At 40.6% G+C, this 24019-nt stretch overlaps 3 protein-coding genes across 16 annotated transcripts in view; 2 read left to right on the plus strand and 1 right to left on the minus strand.

Annotated features, from left to right (window-relative positions):
* Nucleotides 1–2413, plus strand: part of armt1 (acidic residue methyltransferase 1) — an 8346-nt gene extending 5933 nt beyond the window's left edge. For both annotated transcript variants that reach the window (XM_044168455.1, XM_044168456.1), the window contains exons 5-6: nucleotides 147–312; nucleotides 719–2413. In XM_044168455.1, coding sequence (XP_044024390.1) covers nucleotides 147–312; nucleotides 719–1501 — 949 coding nt within the window. In that variant the 3' untranslated portion in view covers nucleotides 1502–2413. The remainder of the gene's footprint in view (nucleotides 1–146; nucleotides 313–718) is intronic.
* The window catches only part of esr1 (estrogen receptor 1), a 22595-nt gene extending 5847 nt beyond the window's left edge, over nucleotides 1–16748 (plus strand). The window contains 11 exon segments of the mRNA XM_044168451.1: nucleotides 3923–4032; nucleotides 4732–5157; nucleotides 6146–6366; nucleotides 7056–7172; nucleotides 7779–7969; nucleotides 8240–8393; nucleotides 10375–10513; nucleotides 11594–11727; nucleotides 12315–12498; nucleotides 13548–13692; nucleotides 13694–16748. Of these exon segments, the coding sequence (XP_044024386.1) occupies nucleotides 4022–4032; nucleotides 4732–5157; nucleotides 6146–6366; nucleotides 7056–7172; nucleotides 7779–7969; nucleotides 8240–8393; nucleotides 10375–10513; nucleotides 11594–11727; nucleotides 12315–12498; nucleotides 13548–13692; nucleotides 13694–13936 (1965 nt within the window). The 5' untranslated portion in view covers nucleotides 3923–4021 and the 3' untranslated portion in view covers nucleotides 13937–16748.
* syne1a (spectrin repeat containing, nuclear envelope 1a) overlaps nucleotides 16516–24019 on the minus strand; it is a 134861-nt gene continuing 127357 nt past the window's right edge. For 12 of the 13 annotated variants that reach the window (XM_044168435.1, XM_044168434.1, XM_044168433.1 and 9 more), the window contains 8 exons: nucleotides 23701–23827; nucleotides 23396–23607; nucleotides 22466–22672; nucleotides 21863–21991; nucleotides 20993–21259; nucleotides 20766–20855; nucleotides 20025–20083; nucleotides 16516–18049 (listed from right to left, as the gene is read on the minus strand). In XM_044168435.1, the coding sequence (XP_044024370.1) occupies nucleotides 17773–18049; nucleotides 20025–20083; nucleotides 20766–20855; nucleotides 20993–21259; nucleotides 21863–21991; nucleotides 22466–22672; nucleotides 23396–23607; nucleotides 23701–23827 (1368 nt within the window). In that variant the 3' untranslated portion in view covers nucleotides 16516–17772. The remainder of the gene's footprint in view (nucleotides 18050–20024; nucleotides 20084–20765; nucleotides 20856–20992; nucleotides 21260–21862; nucleotides 21992–22465; nucleotides 22673–23395; nucleotides 23608–23700; nucleotides 23828–24019) is intronic. The other variant, XM_044168438.1, reaches the window with a different exon arrangement.

A 24019-nucleotide genomic window follows, 5' to 3' on the forward strand; every position in this document is an offset into this window, starting at 1 on the left:
TATTTAAAATTACAATATTTGCTTGGTGATAAAAAAGGTAAGTTGGTGTATTGACCATCCTTAGCAGAAGTAAATACAGCTTTTGTTGTTTCTTTATATTGTGTTGTAGTCCTCCAGTCATGATTTTATTTCTGCTTTTATTTCAGTCCTCCCATCAGTGACTATGACGTCTTTAATGACGTAAAGACTCAGAGCTTTTTTGAGTCTCAGCAGGCTGTGATGACCTTATGTACATACTTGGAGGGCGTCAACAAGAACATGGGGGAACTCTCTAAGAATCAGCTGTTTGAGCATTTTAACAAACTGCTACAGGTCAGTATCTTTTATACCAGTTCAATACATGACAATCAGTTGAGTGAAGTTAAAAGCTGCACTAATCAATATATTTATATCAACAATGATGATGTGTAATGTGAACAGGTTGCTCATAATGACGAACCCACAGATAATTATTACTCGACTCTGCAGCTCCCCTCAGCTCTACAGAATGTTTCGGGCAGGGTTTTAGTTTTACAGCCTGCAGCTTTAATGTTTTTGTTCAGTCTCACCTCTCCTCAACCACCTTTCTGGCTGCTGCTGTTTTCAATGAAAAAACTTTGACAAATGAATTAATCAAGTCATACAAACTAATCTGTCCAGTCATCCATTTTCTGTATCATGTCATAAGTGAAAACATTAAAACGGGTTCAGGTTTAACTTTTTTTTTTACTCTTCCTAGGTTTCTCTTTGGGGGAACAAATGTGATCTGTCTATCTCTGCTGGTCAAGACAATTCACAGAAGAAGAGTCCAATAGATTCCCTCAACAGCCTAAAGCCCTTCATCTTGGTGGATGACTCCAACATGGTATGGTCAACTCTTATTTCCTCCCAGAGGCCGGGACAGCCAGGGAAAACCACTGCAGGCAGAGTGGACATTGTTCTAGACAATGCTGGCTTTGAGTTAGTCTCTGACTTTGTCTTAGCAGATTTTCTGATTTCCTCCGGTCTTGTCCGTGAGGTCCATTTTCACGGCAAATCCTTCCCGTGGTTTGTCTCTGATGTCACAGCTAACGATTTTCAGTGGACAATTCGACAGACCATGGCAGCCAATCACAAGTGGATGTCCAAGAGTGGTGTCCAGTGGCAGAGCTACCTGAAGGAGGGTGTGTGGTCCTATCGTGACCATCCTTTCTGGACACAGCCCAATGAGTTCTGTGACATGGCAGCTGATTCTCCTGACCTGTATGCGACTCTGCAGGGGGCAGACCTGGTGCTGTTTAAAGGGGATCTCAACTACAGAAAGCTGACGGGGGACAGGGACTGGGATCACACAGTGGGCTTCGATACTGCGCTACGAGGTTTTGGGCCTGCACCACTGTGTAGCCTGAGGACCCTTAAGGCCAACATTCAGGTCGGTCTGCAGCCAGGCCAAGGGGAGAAGCTCACCTCCCAAGATCCAGACTGGATGACCAGTGGCAAATATGCCGTCATTCAGTTCTACAGCCCAAAGTCAGAACAGTAAGACTGACCTCAGGATCTCACTGAGAAGACTTGGATTCATAAGAACATTACAGTAAAAGGTACCATAAGCAGGAGTTACCTTCAAGACATAAGACCATTAAGTTACATGAGGTTGTTAAATGGTGTGTTTGTTCCTCATCGTTGGTTAGCACTTCATCATGTTTGATACAGAAATACACAGTAACAGAAATATTTAATAAAAAATTTCACTACAGATTTGTACCATGTCATACTAAAAATCTTAGCACTTTTAGATCTAAATGTTTCCCCATGATTTGAACACAACAATTGTTTACTGTTACAAAATTATCCTCGGAGGTAACAAATCAAGGTTGCTTTTTTATTATCACACATAGCTTATGTGTTGTGCACAATGTATTAAGTCGTAATGTTTACAGGTTAATATAGATGCTGTCAACAATTATTGTATAAGAATTGGGCTTTATAAATCTCTATCCCAGAGCAGCAATACTTCTGTTTTTGCATGCACTTGAGAAGAGTGATGATAAACTTAATATATAGTTAGCTATTTTTATTTGAATTCAGCTCAGCTCAGGTTGTTTTACTGTTGCACTCAGTGTTATTGATATGCATGCATCAAAACATGCAAAGAATTCACCTATGGCAGATCATAACATCATTTGAAAACTCTTTTGCTCAGTTTGAAAGATGGTATTGGGGCAGTGTTACAGTGACAATGTGTGCTTGTTTTGTTTAAAATGGAAACCCAGACCTCTGTATCTTCATAGAAAAAAGTGGTTCCCTCTGTGCACATTGTTATGTCATCTAAATCCGCATTGTCAGTGTCAGTACCTCAGAGGTGACGTTAACTGGATTCTTCTCAGCGCTACTGGGGGAAATAGATTCATTTTCACTAATGGGTTTGATATAATAAAGAACTGCATTGACTGGCCTTTTTTTCTCACTGTCATACTTTACAAGCAGGAGAAATGAAAGATGTCGGTAATAATTTAAAATTCTTTCTTTGGCAGCATTATTTTCTCATGAGTATATGTAGCGATTGACATTTTTATATTTGAATCACATTAGTCAAGAGCAGCGACAGTATTTTATTTATATTCATGTGCAGCCGTATATTGTGAACCAGTTCAACAAAAATTATGAGCAAGTGCATCTGTACACACTCAAAATAACCCATCATTAGACAGCTTAAATGTTCACCAGTATGACATTTTTCATTGTTATTTTACAATGATGACAGTTGTTACCTGTTGACCTTTCATAAACTCAGGGTTAGGTTGGACCTAGAAAAACAGCTGGAAATGCTGCAACATGTGCATTACAATTCCAGAAGGAGCTGGGAAAACTGAACGCCATCATTTAGGCTGCTGACATGCTTTGTGAATGTGGTCTGTTATGAAAATGAAGTAAATTACGGCAAGATGCAGCCTATCTTGAGCCATTTAGGTGATTTAGCTCTTTCATTTCCTGTTTTCTAATATAACTCTTCATTTTATTCCAGGGGAAATGCAAAAAAAAAATACATATCATCATCAGGGCTACTTGTTTTCCACTTGACCTGACATGTCCTGAAAATTGGGCTGTTTACTCAAGAAAGGTTTTGCACAGAGGAGAGAAAATGAAGTCTCTGTGCCAAATGTTCAGGTTTTCCCTCAATGAGGGAGGTTTATAGTTGCTTGTGATCATCTTTATCTTTATGAATTTCTTGCACAATTTAAAATGTGTGTTACCTGACAGCATCACATGGAAATAAGTATATTTTAAGCCCCAAATTATTTGGAGATTTTTATCATAATTTTTATCATTGGATCTGAAATTTGTAACTGTTATAAGTGGTTTTATTTTACACCTGCCATGAATGTTTGGAAATAATCCCTACATTTATAGTTAATTAGTTTTCTTTTTTTAATATATCTTGGTGTCTGCGCCCAAAACATGCAAGGACTGAATGGATCCCTGACAATCACAAACCTGGAACTTTGTGCTGTAAACATGAACATTGCCTCGCTTAAATCTTTATTTGCATAAATACTCTGCCCCTTTGGTTTGATTTGTTTATATTTAGTGTTCTATTTCATCTGTGACTTGCCCTGATAAAGTAATGATTAATTGGCCCATATAATCTGGTTTTATAATATGTCATCCTCCTTTCAATGAAATGTCACTAAGAAGGTATGATTTTTTTTTTAAACGTATCTAAATTTCTTTATGTTTATCAAAAGAAAAAACTTAGGTCATGATTAAAATAACCGTCAATCCCCTCATTTGGGATTGATTGTGTAATTATTGGCTGTTGGAATGAGATTTGACCTGCTCTGTTTGCTGTGTTATGGTGACCTGGCACTTAAACACACCGTGGTTATTGATTTGGCTGCCTCTTTAATTTGTTTATCCTTTTTTTTAACCTTTCCACTGTTCCCATTGTGTCCAATGAGCCCAGCTAGATGTCTGAGAGTCGGAGAGATGAGAGAGGCAAGCAGAGAGGGAGAGAGAAGACTCACACAGTCCCAGTGTTGCACAGCAGATATGAGGATGATTGATGTGTAAGAGGTGAGTAGTGTACCCTGGTAGATTTTGGCTTTCTTTTAGCCCTCATTATTAAAAACCATTGTCCTAATGTTTCTCATTTCCACAATGATTTAATTTACTGCGGAGTCTCAGGTGTATTCAATAATCTGGCTGCAAATAGACTGGTCATACGTCATGCTGGTAGTGTGCTGAGTATCAGCTAAATGAAACGGCTTTCTGCTAGTTTACTGTTTTTTTCTCTGGATAACAGCTGCAACCTATAAAAGCTTTTCAATAAAAGAAAAAGGTGAAGTGGGAAGAGAACATTTTATAGTGCTGTGAGAGAGGACAGAATTTATTTGGGAATCACTATTACTCTGTCCGCCCTCCTTTTTTGTCTATCTCACCAGCCTTCCCTTCCTACTACACATTAGTAGAGATGTATTAGAGGAAAAGAGGGAAAGGCTCTGCTGACAAAAAACCCTAAAGGAGGTTCGGAGGCGTCTTTTTGGATGTTTTTTATGGAGCTTGGGCGGAAGCTCAAGGCAGATAGGGCAAAGGGATTGCAAGAAAAGTGGACTCTTCAAGTTGCCTGACAGGCGGGAGAGACAGAGAGAGAGTGAGGAAAGAGTAAAGAGAGAGGGAGCACAGCACTCGTTTCCACTCCCCCTTCCCAGCAAATGGGAGAGCAAGTCTAAATCATGTTGCATATCAGTGCTGTTGTGCTGTGATGTTGCTCAGGCAGAGCCCGGCGCAGAGCAGGCAGCCTTGCGGACCAGTACTCAGACCCAGGATCAGCCCAGCCTTCTCAGAGCTGGAGACCCTCTCCCCACAACGACCGTCGCCTCTGCTGCGTGGCCCCCTCAGTGACATGTACCCTGAAGAGAGCCGGGAGTCCGGAGGGGTAGCCACTGTGGACTTCCTGGAAGGGACGTACGACTATGCCACCCCCACCCCTGCCCCGACTCCTCTTTACAGCCACTCCACCCCTGGCTACTACTCTGCACCTCTGGACGCCCATGGACCACCCTCAGATGGCAGCCTTCAGTCCCTGGGCAGTGGGCCTACCAGTCCTCTTGTGTTTGTGCCCTCCAGCCCCAGACTCAGCCCCTTTATGCACCCGCCCAGCCACCACTATCTGGAAACCACCTCAACACCCGTCTACAGGTGAGGGAATACAATTTGTCTTCATCACCAGAGTGGAGGAAAGTGTCTGTTGTGTGCCTGGAAAAAAGTTATTTTTATAGACTCTGCATCAACTGGTACTGAAGTTGGTGTATTTTTGTCCATTACTTCTAAATTTAGTAATGTATCTTTATGGGAGGGTAATTTGTGAGAGATGCTCTAGTGATTATTTAACTGATAGGAGCAGTGCAATCAGAACCTCAATAGACCTGTCAGATTTGTTTCTCCACTATGGTTCTTTTGCCCACCCCATCATGACTTAAATACAATGTTAAAGAATAATATCCACGAAGAAACAAATTCTCAGTCTCAGTTCATCATGTTCATAATTTATATATTTCCTAATTTTACTGTTTATCTACTGACTTTGTGTTTCCTATTGAGTGGCTGTAAGGTAAAATATTGCCACATAACCAGATTGAACATCTTTGACACGTATTATAGCATTGGCATTCTGTTCAGTCCTCACAATGCAGTTATAAACAAAACTTAACTATATAACCGCATTGTTTTTTTAATCTCTTGCTTTATACAAAACATTGCCACTATCTCTATAGAAAGGATCAAGCTTTGCCCTGGTTTCTAATTCCAGAGATTAAGGACTTTGTCAAGGACCTTGAGAAAGGAACAATACGTAAGAACAACAGTAGTACACATACAGATTGTTTCCTGGCTCAGGTGGAAAATAGTACTCTGCTTTTGTCTCTGCCAATGTCAAATTAATATCAGTGTGGTAAAAGTGTTAGAACTGATCTGTAATTACTTAGTTGCCAGCTATAACTTTTTATGATATAAGACATTTATTAGAGCAAGTTTTGACAAAATGTCCGGCTATATTTTATGGCAAGAAAGCTATTGTTTATATTATTTAATCTGCATCACAGTTTACATAATTTATTGTTTATGAAAATAATCATCAAGTGAATGTGTAAGATAATTTAACTGAGCTGAAATATATGCCCTGTGGCAGGTCCAGTGTCCCATCCAGTCAGCAGCCGGTTTCCAGAGAGGACCATTGTGCCACCAGTGACGAGTCATACAGTGTGGGGGAGTCAGGGGCTGGAGCCGGGGGTTTTGAGATGGCCAAAGAAATGCGTTTCTGTGCCGTGTGCAGTGACTATGCCTCTGGGTACCACTACGGGGTGTGGTCCTGTGAGGGCTGCAAGGCCTTCTTTAAGAGGAGTATCCAGGGTAGGTAATCGGTCTGCTTCGTCCATTTATGTCCAATGGATTCTAAAACGTTACCTGTTTGTGAAAGATCACATCTTATTTTGTGTTTTGAATTTCCTAAAACTCTACACATTCAGATGAACATACAGATATGCTCAAACTTAAATTATGTTTTTTTTATTGTATCTGTCGTGGAATATTAAAACCATATGAAGGAACACAACTAACAGTACAATAGTCGACTTCGTACAGAAAGAAATGGAGCACTGTGCCCCATTAAAACAAGTTTTGCTGTCAGTCAACAAAAGAAAATAAAGTAGAGAAAGTCCTAAATTGTGACATTGTGAAACGGAGAGATTTAAAATTAAGGGAGTAGAATTTAAATTTCAACAAATGTTGTTACTATTTTCACTCACAAGTTTTAACCATTTTGCCTCTGCTCTGCTGTACAACCTCCATGTACAGCTGCCTCTGTGTGCAGATAAAAGCTTCATCCATTGTTGGTGGCTTAGTCATGTTTTTAATATGACGCTTCAGCATAATGACAAGTCTCCATGGCAATGACAAAGCCAAGATGCCACGTTTTAATTTTCTCCATCTCAGATCCATTAAAAATGGGAATAGTGTGTTCCTGGCTACTAAATAACCTAAATCTGAACTGAACCCCGGAGTCGGGGGGGCTTGAAGTAATAGCTTTTCTTTCGTTTCAGGTCACAATGACTATATGTGCCCAGCAACCAATCAGTGTACTATTGACAGGAATCGGAGGAAGAGCTGCCAGGCTTGCCGTCTTAGGAAGTGTTACGAAGTGGGCATGATGAAAGGAGGTGGGTAGAATCACCAGCAGACAGCAGGATTTCCATCTTTTCCAAGACCAATCTCTTTCTTTTTTTTTATTTTATTATTTTTATTTTATATAATCTTCTTTTTTGCAATTTGCTCTCTATTATGAAATTCAGTTGCATTATTTTTGGTTATCCTATTATTTCTTCTTTGGTTAAATTGTTTAATAAACCTATGATTTGTTTTTCTTTTAGCAAAGTTTTGCTTTTCTGTATTTTGTTTTTAAGTCAGCAAAATAAGCTAATTTGATTGCCCTCTTCTGAACAAATTTCAAAACTAATTGCCATCTATCAATTATGGCTTGTTGCTCAGAAGACTGCAGATAAGCTTGAGACTAACTTGAACATGACCTTGAAGTGATTTCCTCTTAAGGAGTACAACTACTGATTAACACACACCCACATTCTTGTTTTCATACTTCTTGAATCACACAGGCATTCATTTAATCTGCACTCCTGGATTTTGAAGTTATTTGTGAGTTAGGAAAAAGAAAAATGAGTTTATTTGTGATTGTGTGCAAGCATGTTAGTGGCTTTTTTTATGTGTATCTGCATGTTATTTTAGCATTGAACCCCTGCTGTGTGCTCAAGGTGTGCGCAAGGACCGGGGGCGTGTTTTGCGGCGTGACAAACGACGTACTGGCACCAGTGACAGAGACAAGGCCTCTAAGGGCCTGGAGCACAGAACAGTGCCCCCTCAGGTCAGGAGGAAACACAGCAGCAGCAGCAGTGCTGGTGGTGGAGAAGGAAAATCACCGGTGACTGGCATGCCTCCTGACCAGGTGCTTGATTCATGTGGAGTCAATGACATTTGATTTTGAAATCAAATTGTTGTGGTGCAAATTGTTGGCCAGGAGGAAATTTGGATCTGAAAGAAATACTAGGAATCATCCTCCGAGGACCATGAATATTCATTCTAAATGTCATGGCAATGTGGCTAGTGGGTGTCGAGATATGTTTGTAGTTGCTTTAAATCAGTTTAAAGCACAACAGCTTATATTTTTCTGGTTAAATGGACTGACAGTGTGACTGTTTATCTGCTGCTTCCCCAGGTGCTCCTCTTGCTCCAGGGTGCCGAGCCCCCAATGCTGTGCTCCCGTCAGAAGCTGAGCCGACCCTACACTGAGGTCACCATAATGACCCTGCTCACCAGCATGGCTGATAAGGAGCTGGTCCACATGATCGCCTGGGCCAAGAAGCTTCCAGGTACTGCTTAGAGTGGCAAGGTAGCCACACCACCAATAAATATTCTCAATTCTTCGTCAGCAGAACAAACCCTCCTAAATTACTGTATAATGTAGTGTATTTTTCTTTAACATATTCATAATTCGTAATTACATTCTGGCCTGAACTACTAACTGGAATGGTTAAGACTCTTTGAGACTTTCTTTTGGAGTTCATTAACCACTAACATCAAAAATATAAATAATCAGCTCTAAAAATGTTGTAGTGTTGTGTTGACAGCTGTATTTGTTTGGCTTAAGGCTCTGACCAAAATAGCAGCAACTCTGCTGTAGATGGTGAAAAGACAACTACAACTAATTTGTTGTCATGCATGTGTGACATTTTCTCAGGCTTGTAAGACAAAAAAAAAGAATTTATCAATAAAACAACTTTTTTGAATATTTTTTTTGAAGAAACTCAAAGTTACATTGCATCTAGAATTTTTCTTTTATAATACATATATTTTATTTAAACCCATAAACAGACAGCTCTCTTTGTCCCACTACCTCAAGCCCTGCCACCCTCCAGATACACTGCTGTCTGTTGCTATTGTCAAGGTGCAAAAATAATTTTAGAAATCCCATCCCATTTCCCAATATAGTGATACAGGTACTGAAAACATTAAAATAAAGATAGTTAATAAAGGTATTCCCTTCACAAACTGTCGGGAAGACTATTAAGATTATAAAAGTATTGGATTTGAAAGAATCTAAGTGAAATAAATTTTCTCAAGGTTCATTAACAACATCAGGTCTTTAGGCCAGAAGGGTAACTTCCAGTTTATTTTTATGTAATTCTTTCCAATAATGAATGCTTATAACAAATGCAATAATATCCTAATGTTCAGTGGTTGTGGCTGATCATTGACTGGAACCCCACAGATAGCTGTCCAAACATTTGGCCTCAAGCTTATGCCTCTAGCTTTGGATAAATATTCCAAAATGCTTGCCTTGTACATAGTACAAGTACATAGGTGAGGGCAGGTGCAAAACATGTGAGTCAGGTTCTGCTGGAGCACCATGACATCTATCGCATGCCTAGTCCACACTAGAACATATTTTCAAAAGCATGGAAACATTCAAATGTACAGATGTACTGTGTGACCTTGATTGTTGTCTATTTGAATGCTTAGGCAACAGCAAGGTGATGGGAGACTTTTATGGTGGAAGCACACATGGGCACACACACACACACACACAAGTGCAGAGCCATTACAGTGATGGTACTTACAGTCATCACCTTTTGAGAGAATTGTTTGGCCAATCTGCTGGCACCCCATAGAGCCTAAATGCAGCATAGGACACATCACCCTTTTGCACGCACGCACGCACACACCCACACACACATACACCCGACAAGCAATCTATGTGAGTAAATCTTGATTTTGATGTATTACAACCTTGTGCGTCACTAAAAGCCCAAAGGCACACAGTTTTAATTGCGAGGGGTCCCAAACAGGGTACAGAGGGGGACAATGGGAATGAATTGGCTGTAATTACATATGAACTGAGACAGCTGAGTGCCAACGATAAGGCTTCTTATGAGGGAAGAGAGATTGCAGATGGTTTCATTTAAGTAGCCATTCCCTGCCAGAAAACAAGGGCATGCATATTTGTATTTTTATGAGTGGGATGAAGGTGCTCAGAAAACATTTAACTCTGGGACTGTTAATATTCCACACCATACTGCAGTTAACACCCACACTTATCGACACCGGATTGTTTTCTGTGTTTTGGATTTGGTCTGGATTCCAAATAATTGCTGTAATCAGGATAAAACACAGTGTCCAGTGTTTATGAATCACAGTTTTTAGTGACGATTAATTGGAGTTGACTTGATAGTCAAAGACCTGATACAGCCTTTGGGTGGGTGCTCAAAACTATAAAAAGTGTCAAATCTACTCTAACTAGGTGTGGATCACCCTGGTCCTCTTTAATGTGCACGTTGTGTGTGTGTTTTTTAGGTTTCCTGCAGCTGTCCCTCCATGACCAGGTGCAGCTGCTGGAGAGCTCGTGGCTGGAGGTGCTGATGATCGGGCTCATCTGGAGGTCCATCCACTGCCCAGGCAAACTCATCTTCGCACAAGACCTCATACTGGACAGGTAGCGAGGAATACTTTCCTGACTTCTTTGTGACATGCACCTTTCTGTACTTTCTTCATCTCTCTGTCCCTGCTATTCCTCCCTGTTTCGCTATATCCTCTCACTCTCACACAGATCTTAAGAGTGATACATCAGCATTGTAGATTTTCCATTTTACACCTTACCAGCCATTGTGCCATCCCAACACGCCCGTCATAGAGTGAAAGACTAATTACATGTCCCCCACTGAGAGGAGAGCAGCCTCTCTCTAACCTGAAATACCCCCTCATCATTACAGTGCTGAGCTTGCAACCAGGTCAGAGATTTAATCGAAGCCTCAATGCAAGGAATGATGGAAAAGGAAGAATGATGGAGGGAGAGATGACGGGGAAGGAGGCGGAGGAGAGAGAGCTAAATGACGAACAGAGAGCACGCGAAAATAGAGATGAAGGGAGACATGACACATGGCTGTTTTCTTCTTCGCAGGCACAGCCTGTTCCCTTCACTTCCCCCCATGTTCAAAGTAAACAAGCTCGTCAAACCACAGTATCTCCCTCAGAGAGAAAAAGAGAGATAGGTGGAGAGAGAGAGAGAGAGAGGGAGACATGCAGAGAGACAGACAGACGGAGCTTTTACCCTCTGATGTGCCTGATGGTCCCATTTGATTCAAAAGTGTATTAGAGAGTATTATCTCTAAAACCTGGTCCTCAACAATTGGATATGATGACTAATACGCTGTGGGTCAGGGTTGACAAATTCCCTTGGCTCTGTGCTGTCCAAGTTTATCTTGCACTCCAACCACTGGATATTATCCATCTTTCCATCACTTTTCAACTGCGCTGACAAATGGAGCATTGTAGTGATTCAGTCCATTAGTTATTTATCTGGCCACTCTTTGGATAGTTTTGTGGTTGCAGATGAAATCTGGTTCTTTTTCCTCTGACTCCTCTGCTCTGTTTGTATCAAATGCACTCTGACTTTTATGTTGTATTGAAATCATATTAATTCATGTGTGACTTACAGAATTTTAAATACAAACGAAAAGAGAAATTCAAACTCTAACATCAAAACAAACATGTTGTTTTTCACTGTGTTCTCCAGGAATGAAGGCGACTGTGTCGAAGGCATGGCTGAGATATTCGACATGCTGCTGGCCACTGCTTCCCGCTTTCGCATGCTCAAACTCAAACCTGAGGAGTTTGTCTGCCTCAAAGCTATCATCTTGCTCAACTCTGGTGAGGCAACGTGTGAGTGTGTGTTGACAGTTTCACCTTGCTTCTGCTCCTCTTGCTTCTTGTGAAACATTTTCAGAGAATCTTGAGAGTTAGCTGATGCCTGGAAATACTGGCAGTGGACAGCAGGGACACTTCTCTAATAAAAACATTAGTTCTCTAATTTAATTCTTTAATTCCACACAGTTTTGTTCGCAGACACTCTACTTTGTCACAGGTTTCCGTTTCCCGAGAGTAAATATTGAACAGTGTCAAACTACACCTACAGAGGTGTAGCTCTGAATGCTATTCAGGCACATTAGGCGAACAGAGTGTTCTGGTAAGGTCTGTACCGTCACTACCCCCGCTAACTGTTCCCGTGACAACATAAGACACCACAGAGGGCTGTGTTTGTCCTGGAGATTGAGATATTCTATATGGGAAACTGAGTAGACTGAAATACCAGTGGGATGACACTACTGGCACAGCCGCTAGAGCCGGATGAACTTTTGATTGTTGGGCAATACTGCATCTGCAATTAATCCTCTGCTCTTATATGAAAACAATGCTTGAATCTATTGCCGGTTGAGTGAGTTTTTTTCCTCTGTCAGGTGCCTTCTCTTTCTGCACCGGCACAATGGAGCCCCTCCACAACAGCGTGGCAGTGCAGAACATGCTGGACACCATCACAGACGCTCTCATACATCATATCAGCCAATCAGGATGTTCAGCTCAGCAGCAGTCGAGGCGGCAGGCCCAGCTGCTGCTCCTGCTCTCCCACATCAGGCACATGAGGTGAAATTAAATTAGGTCTCTTTTGTTTTTTACCATATTAAAAGTATTTTTCAAATTCAACATGTTCCGCTGAGAGTTGTACTGATAAATGCTTTAAAAGGGCTTGGACTCTTTAGAAACATAATTGATTGTCTATATTCCCGTAAGCTGCTTTTAGCGTGAGTCATCAATCAATCAAGCAGGCAGATGCTTTGTCTCATGTCCAGACTTTTCAAGTTATTTCGATTAATTGATGGTTGAGTATATCACAGTATATAAACCACAATAAAACAATTTATTTAGTGAAAAGTGTTTAACCAGCACTTAAAGGATTAAACCTTAAAGACCAAAACCAGCAGTAAATTGATCCTACTAACAAGTATTGTCTGTGTATCCAAAGCCTGATATAGATTATTCCTGTGTGCCATAGACCTTCACTCTTAAAAACACATCAGTGAGCCACATTGTTACACTAGGTGACATTGTTCTTCATTACAGTGATCATGGGCGTTGAGTCAATCCTACATACATCAACCTGCTGCTATTAATACTCACTAGAGAGTCAAATGTGTGTTATTCCGCAGCAGAAAGTAGTCCCCAACAAATGCACTACTTTCTTCTGTTCGAGTAACGTAAAAATCTGCAGTGCCCAGCTTGTTATAGGAGTCTTTTAAAAAAATAAATAAATGAAACCATATGTTTGTGACCCGTTTTTAAAGATTTCCATCTTTAGTAGGAACAAATGGGTCTGAGGCTACAGACAAGGTAGGGAAGTCAGAAAGTACTGAGACACAGGCTTAACACATTTGATCTGCGGACAGTAAATAAATACAGGAACACCAGCCTTATTAAATTTAAAGTGCTTAGCAAGATAATTCTCCAAAGAGAGTAGTGAATAAAGATCGATAGAAGTCGAAAGCATGTTTTCCAGAAGCTATTAACACATAAAACTGTAAAATCGAACAGAGCCGTCAGGGATGTAGAAAGCAGTCTAGAGCTTCACTCATTAACAGACTGATTCACGTACTTGCTCTAATTCCTCTTCTCCCTTTTGTTTACGCTCCCTGCAGCAACAAAGGCATGGAGCATCTCTACAGCATGAAGTGCAAGAACAAAGTGCCTCTGTATGACCTGCTGCTGGAGATGCTGGACGCTCACCGCGTACACCGCCCAGACAGACCAGCTCAGTCCTGGTCCCAGGCTGACGGAGAGCCTCCCTTCATCACCAGCAACAACAACAACAGCAGCAGCAGCAGTGGCGGCGGTGGCTCCTCTTCAGCCGGTTCCAGTTCAGGACCCCAAGTCAGCCACGAGAGCCCGAGCAGAGGTCCAGGTGTCCTGCAGTATGGAGGGTCCCGCTCTGACTGCACCCATATCCTATGAGAGAGCACAACAAGCAACATCTGAAGGTCAAAAGTCATTTTTCTGGATGATGTGTGTAGTACAGAATGAAAGATAAAGGTTGTATTTGAAATTATTTCTTTATAAATATTTATAAATTAAGTGATTTTATAGTTGTAGCTGTTTAGGGAGACATTTTTTCCTTTGCACTACAGTACACTACAATATCAGCTTCAATGCAGTCAATCTTCTATGCTGCCTTTCATAATATCTGTGATTTTGAGTCAGTCTCTGACAGCTTTACAGTACAGCTTATTATTTCCAGGTGTTAGGTCATATTGTGACACTCTGTCGGCTATGGTGATTTGAAATGACGAGCAGCTAATTTGTCTTTGTATTCGCCTCGACCAAAGTGCACTTCCTCTTGGGTTTAAGGGACTAATGGGCATTATTTTTACTTTTACATATAAAGGATGATTACACACTATGATAAGAAACAGGTTCAAATGAATGCGTAATTTATTTTGTGTTTAAATCGTTAAAGCCTAAACGTCAGGTATCGAGTCTTAAGTCTTTTGAATAGCTAAAAATTGCACGATCAAATCTTAGAGCACTGAAAAATTATGCCAAGCTTTATTGTTGGGTAACTTCACCCCATCCACAGCTTTTTGTGTATAGTAGGTTTGTTCTTTATGCTTACTTGCAGCAAAGTTTTTTTTCTGAATTAGTCATGTTTTAAATGTGTGTGTGTGTGTGTGTGTGTGTGTGTGTGTGTCTGCAAGAGAGAGAAATCTGCAATGAGCTGAGTGGCTCCAAGCTGATTTAATTCAACACATTTCACCCACATCAAAGCTACAACCGGTTACTATTCATCCACTAATTCAGTGATTACATGTTGAGTTTACTAGTTACTCTAATATATGTGCATATATGCGATTGTTTTTATTTCTGTTTAAATGGACTGAATTTGATCCGATTGGAAAGAAGATATCTGATATGGATATGATCAAGTGTTTTCTTTATTAGCTGCTATACACTGCTAAGTACCAGTATAAAAGTTTGGTTTATAAAATGTCAGAAAATGTGATGTATTCAAATAGCCTTTTCTGTCCAACCAACAATCTAAATCCCAAATGTATTCAATTTACTATCACAAACACAAAGAAAAGCAGAAAATCCTCAAGGTGTGTTCAGAGAAAAAGCGAAGTAAACATTTGTCTCCTGCAATATATGAAAATGGACATTTGCCCCGCTCCAATATTTGTAATGACCAGTCATCAAATGTCTCCAAAAGAAAGCTAATGTTCTCTCCTTATTATTTATTCAGTGTTAAACTGACTCCAAATCCTACTGGATGGTCACTGAACACGTCCTGCTTCATGTTGGTTTACACGTCAACCAACAACATTGAACACAACAGCTGTGCCCTCGTGCCAATGTTTTAGGCCATACTGTATCCTCCGCCTGCCACTCACAGGTAAAACACAGTCTGTTTAAATCGCAGCCTCACTGATGCACACGTTAAATATGAACCAGTGTGTTACAGCTCTCGATGAACACATCTGGCTGGATGTTTGTCAGTGTAACAGGCTGGAGGATGATCGGAGTTTCACTGGGTCTGTAGTTGATTTGTCACTGTGAACCGACCAGGTTATCATTATGTTGGTCAAAATGCACCCAAATGCACACTTGCTCGCTGAAGTCAAAACTCGCTACAAACTCAGATCCTTTCTGTATTATCCTCCAGTTTCTCTCCCTTTTCATGTCGTCTTCGTATGTTTATGAAGCAGCCTCTTTGCGTCAATGTGTGCCACCCTGTTTGAATTCGCATCTTTCCATTGACTTTAGATGCAAGTGCACTGCCTCAAAAATTCCCTTTGTGTTCTCTAAACACACAGTAACAACTGAAGCTGCAACTAGGCAATATTGGGCATTTTTGCTTGAAAAATGACTGATTGTTAAAATAGTAGCTAGTTCCTGACTAACTGACTAATAGTTTCAGCTCTACTCTTAAGTACTAAAAAAAAAAAAAAATGCCACCCTGCTGTTGAAAAAAAAAGTTCTCTCTTCCTCTTTGGGGACATGTTAAATGTTTTACATTCTTTAATTGAATCAATGCAAAAATAATCATAAAATAAGAAAATAAAAGAGAATTGAGTCCACGTGTGATAGGTTTATAATTTAACACAGGTCATGATTATTAATCCTAGTTCTCTGTGATAAAAGGACACTGCTCCAAATTAAACTTTTTCCTTGTTTGTTGATACTGTGATACTAAGCATATATTTTGTGCACCATAGATTTGTAATACGTCAAATAATTGGAATAACTTTGGCGATGCAGTACACTGTAAGTTTGAACACAAGCATTTAATATATTGAGAAAAAAGCTGACTGACGTGTAGAGAATGCACGCAATTAAAATGTATGTTTCCAGGACAGAAACGATAAACAGAGATGCAGTTCCAGTGTAGTCAAATCTGATCGGCGCCACTTACAGACGTGTATGGAAATCCTCCATACGGGATCAGAAAACTGGATTTAGCCACTTGACTTATGTGTAATACCAGTCAAACCTGACCAGACTGTTATTTGTTTGCTGTGCATAAAAATAAAAACAGTAATTGGGAAAATGTTGTTCATTACCGTATTTCTTTTAAGTTTGTATCCCATAATCAAGTGGAAGAATACACAGAGGTAAATATTTCATGTTTTTTTATTTGAAAAGAGAGTATTCTTCATGAAGTCGGCATTAGCAAACTGTACATACATAAATAACCATTTTCATATTTCTTTTTTTTTTTTTTTTTTTTACAGATTGTGTTTTAACAACGCAGTGATTCTAATCATCTCATCACTGCAGAATAATTATCGCAGTTATTACAAAGCTCACTATTTCATGTCACAGCTGTCTACTAAAACACTAACAGTGATTGTTTGGCTTTCTTAAAAGCAGGGGACTTTGATGTGCATGCTCAAACAGAAAGATAAAAAAATAACTGCCTGTATTTAAAAGCATTTCAACAACAATATACAAATCAGCTGACTTTTTTTTTAACAAGAGAGCTCATATCTTTTTTTTTTCATATTTGCCCCAGTTGATTAAATACTGAAATTAAAAACAGGAATACGAGCCTTGGCTTTTGGGGAAAGAAGTCGGCCATCTTGGCTGGACGGCTTCAGTGCAGTACCTTCAACAGTGCTCATGTCAGTGTTCTAGGTTCAGATTTTAGCTTTATCATATAAGGACTTAATTTCCAAATTCAAGCAGGTTCTTCTGAAATGTGTCAAGCGAAAGACATTAAGCTATGTCTCATATTTCAGAAAGTACGATTTCTGTGCTGTTTCAGTCGTTATGTCTGAGTAGTTCTTCAAATGTGTCTTTTGGAAACAAACTCTTCACATCTTAGACTGTGAATGATTACTACTCAAACTGCAAGTGTACTGTACAATTTGTCAGGTACAATATCCCACACTCAAGGTGGTGCTTTAGCGTCATCAATACTAACAATCTATTAACTGATTGAACACTAAATAAATAGTAGCAGCACTGGATATCATGGACAAAAAGTACGTCGACTTTGGCTCCCAACATACAGTATATAAATAGTGCTTTGTTTTCATTGATTTCACAGGTTTCTTTAGAAACCTTAAAAAATAATATACACATTTAAGTTAAAACAACATGAAATATTTGGATTGGGGGAGTGGGGGGTCTCCAGATGAAGGTCCATTTATTCTGGAGAGTGGGTTTAAAGGGTTGAGGTGATTTTAGGAGAGTGGGTGTGCAATGTTAGTGAGAAAAGTCTTCATGTCACCTCTGAATCACTTCATCATGCATGCAGCTCCCCAGCAGGGGAAGAGTTTGTTGCTTTAGGGCACGGGGTGAAGAGGAAACATTCACAGGAGTCAGTGGAGTCCTTGGCAAAGCAGTAGGTAAATATTCAGCTGCTTCTCATATGGGCGGAGGTCCGTTGGTGTAGCGCAGCATGGGATGGAAGGAGCGGGCGAAGTTGTTGGCGTGGTGGCAGCTGTAGTCCTCCTCGGTCATGGGCACCAGGCAGGCCAGGCCGATGAGGAGCAGGAGGAGCAGCTGGACGGGGAGCGCAGCCCTGAGGACCCGCAGCAGGAAGGACTGGCCCTTTGAGGAGGAGGAGGTCGACGAGGAGACGCCATCCGGAAGGTCAGAACGGGAGGAAACGCAGCCAGCGACGCCTGGTGATCTGCTCCGGCTGCAGGAAGACAAAGGCACAAGTTAAAGACAGCAGAGAACAGACCTGAGTTCACTAGGATTTGCAAATCACTGTTGTGTTAAAACCCCTTGATAGCTTTTTTTTTTGTTAAATTTGAAGGTTTGTGTGCTCGTCTATATAGTGAAAAATGCTCCAACCTCATGGGCTTGAATCAGAAAGGCATATATAACATATGAAGACAAATTTATTTTTTCTGATTGAGCCTCTTGTTAAAATGTGTAATTTCCTAATTAAAGCTGAAATGATTAGTCAATTGACAGAAAATGAATCGTCAACTATTTTGACAATTGATTTATCTTTGAAGTAATTTTTTAGCAAAAACTCCAAACATTCTCTGGTTTCAGCTTCTCAAATGTGAGAATTGCTGCTTTTTGTGTTTTTATATAATTGTAAATAAAATATCTTTGGGTTTGGACAAAACAAGACATTTGAAAACATCACCCTGAGCTTTAGAGAATTGTGCTGGGCATTTTTCACTATTTTCTGACTTTTCATAGACCAAACAATTAATTGAGAAAATAACTGTCAGATTAATCGATAAGGAAAATAATTTGGTGCACCTACAAATAATTTTAAAACAAACATGTTTGCAAATACTATTTCACTCATGTCTGGCAAAAGAATGAATACTCAACAAACACTCAACGGGAAGGAAAGCAAAAATGCGGCAAATAGACCCAGATCCAACAGGTAGAGAGATCAGGAGAGTCACAAAGGTGAACACATAGACACACATGTACAGTAGACCTGCATACACACACAAAACAAGCAAAAACACACTTAAAAAAAAGAGAATCAACCACAAGCATTCGTAGATAACCGGCTGTGTCTCACTGGGGGGGAAACGCTCCAGAGTGTGTGAGAGTTCAATGTCACATCTCATTCCAACCAGATGCCGGAGAAATGCCAAATGCCTCTCTGGAGATTTCCACTGTTAGAGCCAAGACTCAAGGGGAGGAACAGCACGTTCTTACTGGACTCATCCTCACGGAGGCTGAAGGAGGGTCAGACATGCTGACACTCCCCGACAGCCAGTTTCATTTAGTCCTCCTCGATGCTACAATACGGCTGCTGTGAGCAGGCATGAGCAACATGTGCACATCGTTTATATATGTGGCTCATGGGAACCCCTCCTGCTTTGCTGGATTTCAGCTTCCACAGCCCATTAGTATGTGATAGAGTCCCTGCTTCTCATATAACGCATGTTATCAGGGGAAAACAAAATACATTATTTCTGCTACAACACTCATGGCCAGACTAGTTTAAGCTGAGTCGTCCTCAGGCCTGTGTGTTATTGTTGGCATTTAATGAAAATCAAAGAAAGTTAAATCAGAAATGACAGTCAGAAGTGGGTGAGTTAAGAGGTCTGGAAAGAAAGCGGGAGTTAAGGTAGAAGGAAAAACTGCAGGAGTTATTTCATCATATCCTGCTTTCAACTATGAAGAGAATGAAACAGGAAGAAAACATGAGAAAAAAAAACAGCTAGAGGAACTGAGGCCTGAGGGGTCACAGGGATTCAGATAATGCCATCTAGCGGGCGAGGAGAGTGCTACAGTCACTCTGAGAAAGGAGAAGCAAAAAGTATGACAAGGTAATATTTCATGATGCCATTCAAAAAGCAGCAGGGCAAAGAGAAGCAGTGAAATAAAACATTTAAAGAAGAAAGGGAGCGGCCTGATGTAGGCGATTCCCCACTCATTTAAGAGCCGGTAACATGGTCTCTAGAATAAGGGATGATCATGGAACGCAGGGTTAAAGCCTTAAAACTTATCAATTAAAGAGGCTAAACATCTAAATGATCTAATAATCTCATATCTTTTATAATGAGTAAAACATGGCTGATTGTGATTAACTGATTTTGTCATGGGTTGAATGAATTAAAATCAAGTTTCTAGTCAGGCGTAGCTTTGGTTCCATCATCATCCAGTGTTTCTAGAGTCCAGGCGAGAGGTACCTGTGGCGCGGGCCGCTCTCAAGGTGTCCTGGGTGGGCCTGACTACTTTTGCCCCGGGGCTGTATCACGTAATGAGCAGGGAGGGGTAAAAAGAAAGAAAAGAATGTTTCAGTCAAGGGCAAATAAAGACAAAGCCTCAGATGAGAGAAAAAACAAATAACATAAAGAGCCATAACATTGCTAGAGAAGGAATCATCAACAACCAAAGAGCAGCAACATAATCAATGACGGTGATTGACCTTCAGAACCAAGAAATCTGGCTTCTCAAGACTTAAATCCTGAAAAGTCAAGTTAAAAGAAACTGACAAAATTAAAATTTGTTTAACTGTTATTTACAGTCATAAAACAAGAAAAATAATATTTATTTTTAAAAATAAAATAAGCTATGAACAAATCCATTACAGAACAGTTTTATCATGTGAAACGAAAAGCCAGGTTTTCTTGTAAATTTTTGGCAGAACAACATGGTGTGAGCAGCAAAAAACATCTCAACAAAGGGAGGGGTGGGGGGCAGCAACAAATCTTTTCGTGTACATGTTAGCGGAGCAATTGAAAAAGGGAAAACATTTATTCATTTTTATTAACAATAAAAATAAAGGGGCGGTAGAGTGGAAATATCTATGAGATGTCGACTAGGGAACAAGAGGGGAGAAGGTAGGTTGGCTGTGATGTTATTTTGCTGTCTCTTACTGAGCACAGGAGCTAGGCCCCCCTACTGGACATTATGAGGGAGAACATTACCAATCGTTTGTGACTTTGGACGTTCACTTCTGACACAGGACCAGCTGATCTGCAGATTTCTGATTTTTGAACAGGCAACGGTAAGCAGTCCTGAAAAATAAATCAAAACAACGGCAGTCAGTATAATATTTTGATCTAAATAAAACTGCTACTAATGGAGAGGAGGATTTTGTTATTTTAACGTAGTGACCCCTCTTTCATTTGCTCGATATTCAGCATTTTCTGACCTGCCGTGTGTCCATGGCCTCCAGTCTCCTCTCCAAGCCCTTCAGGTCTGAGCTGACCTCCCTCAGGAGCAGCCTCAGCCTGTTCAGGATCACGTGCACCTTCTCCTGGGCCTCCAGACACTCGCTGCCCTGAGCCTGGATCTGCTCTGAGGCCTGCGGCTGCAGCAGCAGCAGAGTCTGAGGTTTAGTGTTGACCAGCAGCTGAGCTGACAGCTCCTGAAGAGACGACACCTTCTGCTGCGAGTCCAGCAGCTCACGCTTGATTTGCTGCGGGAAAACAAGAGAGACGGAGGAGTCAGCAATGTGTTCAACATCTTTGTCTTTAAAACTGCGGAATATTTTTCTTTTGATCTTAAAATGGTGTTTGCTTTTAATTCGGGGTAATCATACCTTATCTTCAAACATATTTTACTGTTATAGTTTTTCATTTTTAAGATTATTTTTATTTGTTATTAGACATTTTATTTAATGTCACTGTTTATTTGTTCTAGTTTTCAGCTTAACTTTGTTTCCTCTTTTTAGTTCTGTTTTGTGTGAAGTTAAAGCGTAAACATTTGTTATCTTTAGAGCAGAGGTTCTCAAACTGTTTTACAGTACATCAAGGACCACCAAACCAATACCAGTACCAATACAGTAAGGGCATGGACTCAGATTTTAATCATATGAGGGGGGAATATTTTAGGTAGACGGGTAAATCACAGCAGATTCCAACAGTTATTGTTATCCTGCATTATGCTCACTTTACTCTCAAGACCCCTTTGCTGCCTAAACCCCACTTTGGGAACTACTGAGTTTGAATTACCCACTTACTTAACAGTGATTAATATTAAAGGCTCAACACTGGAGAAACCTTGTATTAGAAAGACATACCGTTAGTGTTTTGTGATGAGCTCGTAATGTCTCCCGATCCAGTTTGGGAGGGATGGGCACCACCTCGTTCCTCCTGCGGTCGATGTTCTCCAGCCACAGCAGCAGACCGTGGCTCATCTCGTGGAACTCCTGAAAGGAAAGATAGCGTAATTGACAGTGGGTATGTGTTTTAGTTTTTGAGACTGGACTGTTTTTACTGTGCTACTTATCTCTTCCTTCCTATTTGTTCCTAATTTTTTTTGCAGAGGCAATAATTACACTGGAAAGTGTAGATTCAATTTGATAGAACAAGTCCAAGTTTTTTTTTTTAAGCCTATTTAGTCTCTTAATTCTCCCATCACATGTAGACGGGAAAATAAAAAGAGATGAAAGACTTTTATGCCGCAAGACATGGCATTTTTATCATATTTTATTTAGATTTATGTACTTTTAAAACTTGCTTTGTTGCAGAATTATTATGATTCTATATAAAGCATGCCTGACATACATACAAAGAAAGTTTATTTTTATTATCATGTATAAAAGTAGATGCAACATACAATTAGAGAACCAAATTAAGGATGCCTATTACTTTTGACACCTTCCTGGAGTGTGTGTGTTTACCTGGCACTGCATCAGCGCCCTCTGTAGCTCTTCCCTCCAGTCCTCCAGCGAGGTACCGAGCCGATCCCAGCGTGTGTTCATCTCTTTCAGCCCGTCCCTCAACTCCCATGCCTCCTCGGAGTCGGGCTCTGATTGGAGGAAGTCTGCACTGCTCAGATTGATGGACAAGACCTCTGACTTGTGGGCATCCATTCCCTTCAGCAGATCCTGAAGGGAAGAGTGGAAGAGGAAGGTATTCAAAACATCTTCTACATGTGGGGCAAGAGATTATTTATAATGACACTGAACCATGAACCAGCCCAGAGTGTAGGTGGCTACTAGATAGAGGAAGCTGTGAATACACGAGGTGCCAACAGACAAGAGTGCAGCAGGATTATGCGGAGGTGGTTGGGATTCGTTAGATGTACGTTTTTAGGCTTTACAGGGGTGTATTTATAGAACAAAGATATCTTGCCCAATGCTTAACAGGCAGCAACAGCTGGACCAGGTATGCAGGCATGAGTGTGTGTGTAAGGGTGAGTGGAAGGACAAAATTGTCAGCGCCCTGCATGTGAAGTAGGACATTATAAACAAGGCCAGTGGGGTCAAATTACTGCAGACCAACTGTACTTTATGTACAGTTCCTGAAAGTATACTGTACAGGGACTGACGCAGAGAGGAAAAACGTGCACAAGCAGAGGATGACACAAAAACTGACAATGCAAAATGAATGGTTGCAATTTCCAAATGCAAGAAAACCAAATCATCATTGGAAAAGGAGTTCATAAGAACTTCCTATAAAGGGTATTATTCTGCTGTGACGAGATTTTGGCCTACAAATTAATCTACATTTTGTTAAAAAAAACAACTATTTTTTAACATTTTTAGACAAACTTGCTGCACTGATACAGCAACTGAAACAAGACACATACAGACACGCAGTAAACAAACCTTGAGCTTCTTAATTCTCTGCTGGATGGTGTGTATGTCGGTGCTGAGATCGAGCCCTCGCAGCTGGCTGAGTTCAGCCTCAGACTGACCCAACCAGGCCCTCATGGTTTGCAGATCTGAGATCAGCTGCTGCCACTGCTGCAGGTTCTGCTTCTGCCTGTGCTTCTCACTCAGAGACTGAGCCTGGATCAGCTCCCAGCGCTCGATCACACCTGGAGGGAAACAATCAGATCAGTTTAACACAGTATTTACAGGAGGAGGTGTAGCGTCTGAAGATGATGTGTGTGTGTTTGTGTATAACTGACCCTTTCCTTGAGCGTCTGTGCTGGTGGGGTTGGTGAGTCCTGGCATGTCATCCTCGTCTTCAGTCAGCTCCCCCTCTGCTCTCTTCACTGCGTCTATACTGCCTCGACACTCTCCCATCAGACGCATCTGGAGGGATAATATGAGTTACGTGTATTTAAAAATGTTTGTTCTCTTTAATAAATAAAGTCAACGTGTGCACATAAAAATGGCAAAACACAGCTACACACACACACACACACACACACACACACACACACACACACACACACGATAATCAAAGATATGAATGAGAAAATACTCAAAACACTCAAAATCCTG

The sequence above is a fragment of the Siniperca chuatsi genome, linkage group LG16 (genome assembly GCF_020085105.1).
Source record: "Siniperca chuatsi isolate FFG_IHB_CAS linkage group LG16, ASM2008510v1, whole genome shotgun sequence".
NCBI classification, from domain to species: domain Eukaryota; kingdom Metazoa; phylum Chordata; class Actinopteri; order Centrarchiformes; family Sinipercidae; genus Siniperca; species Siniperca chuatsi.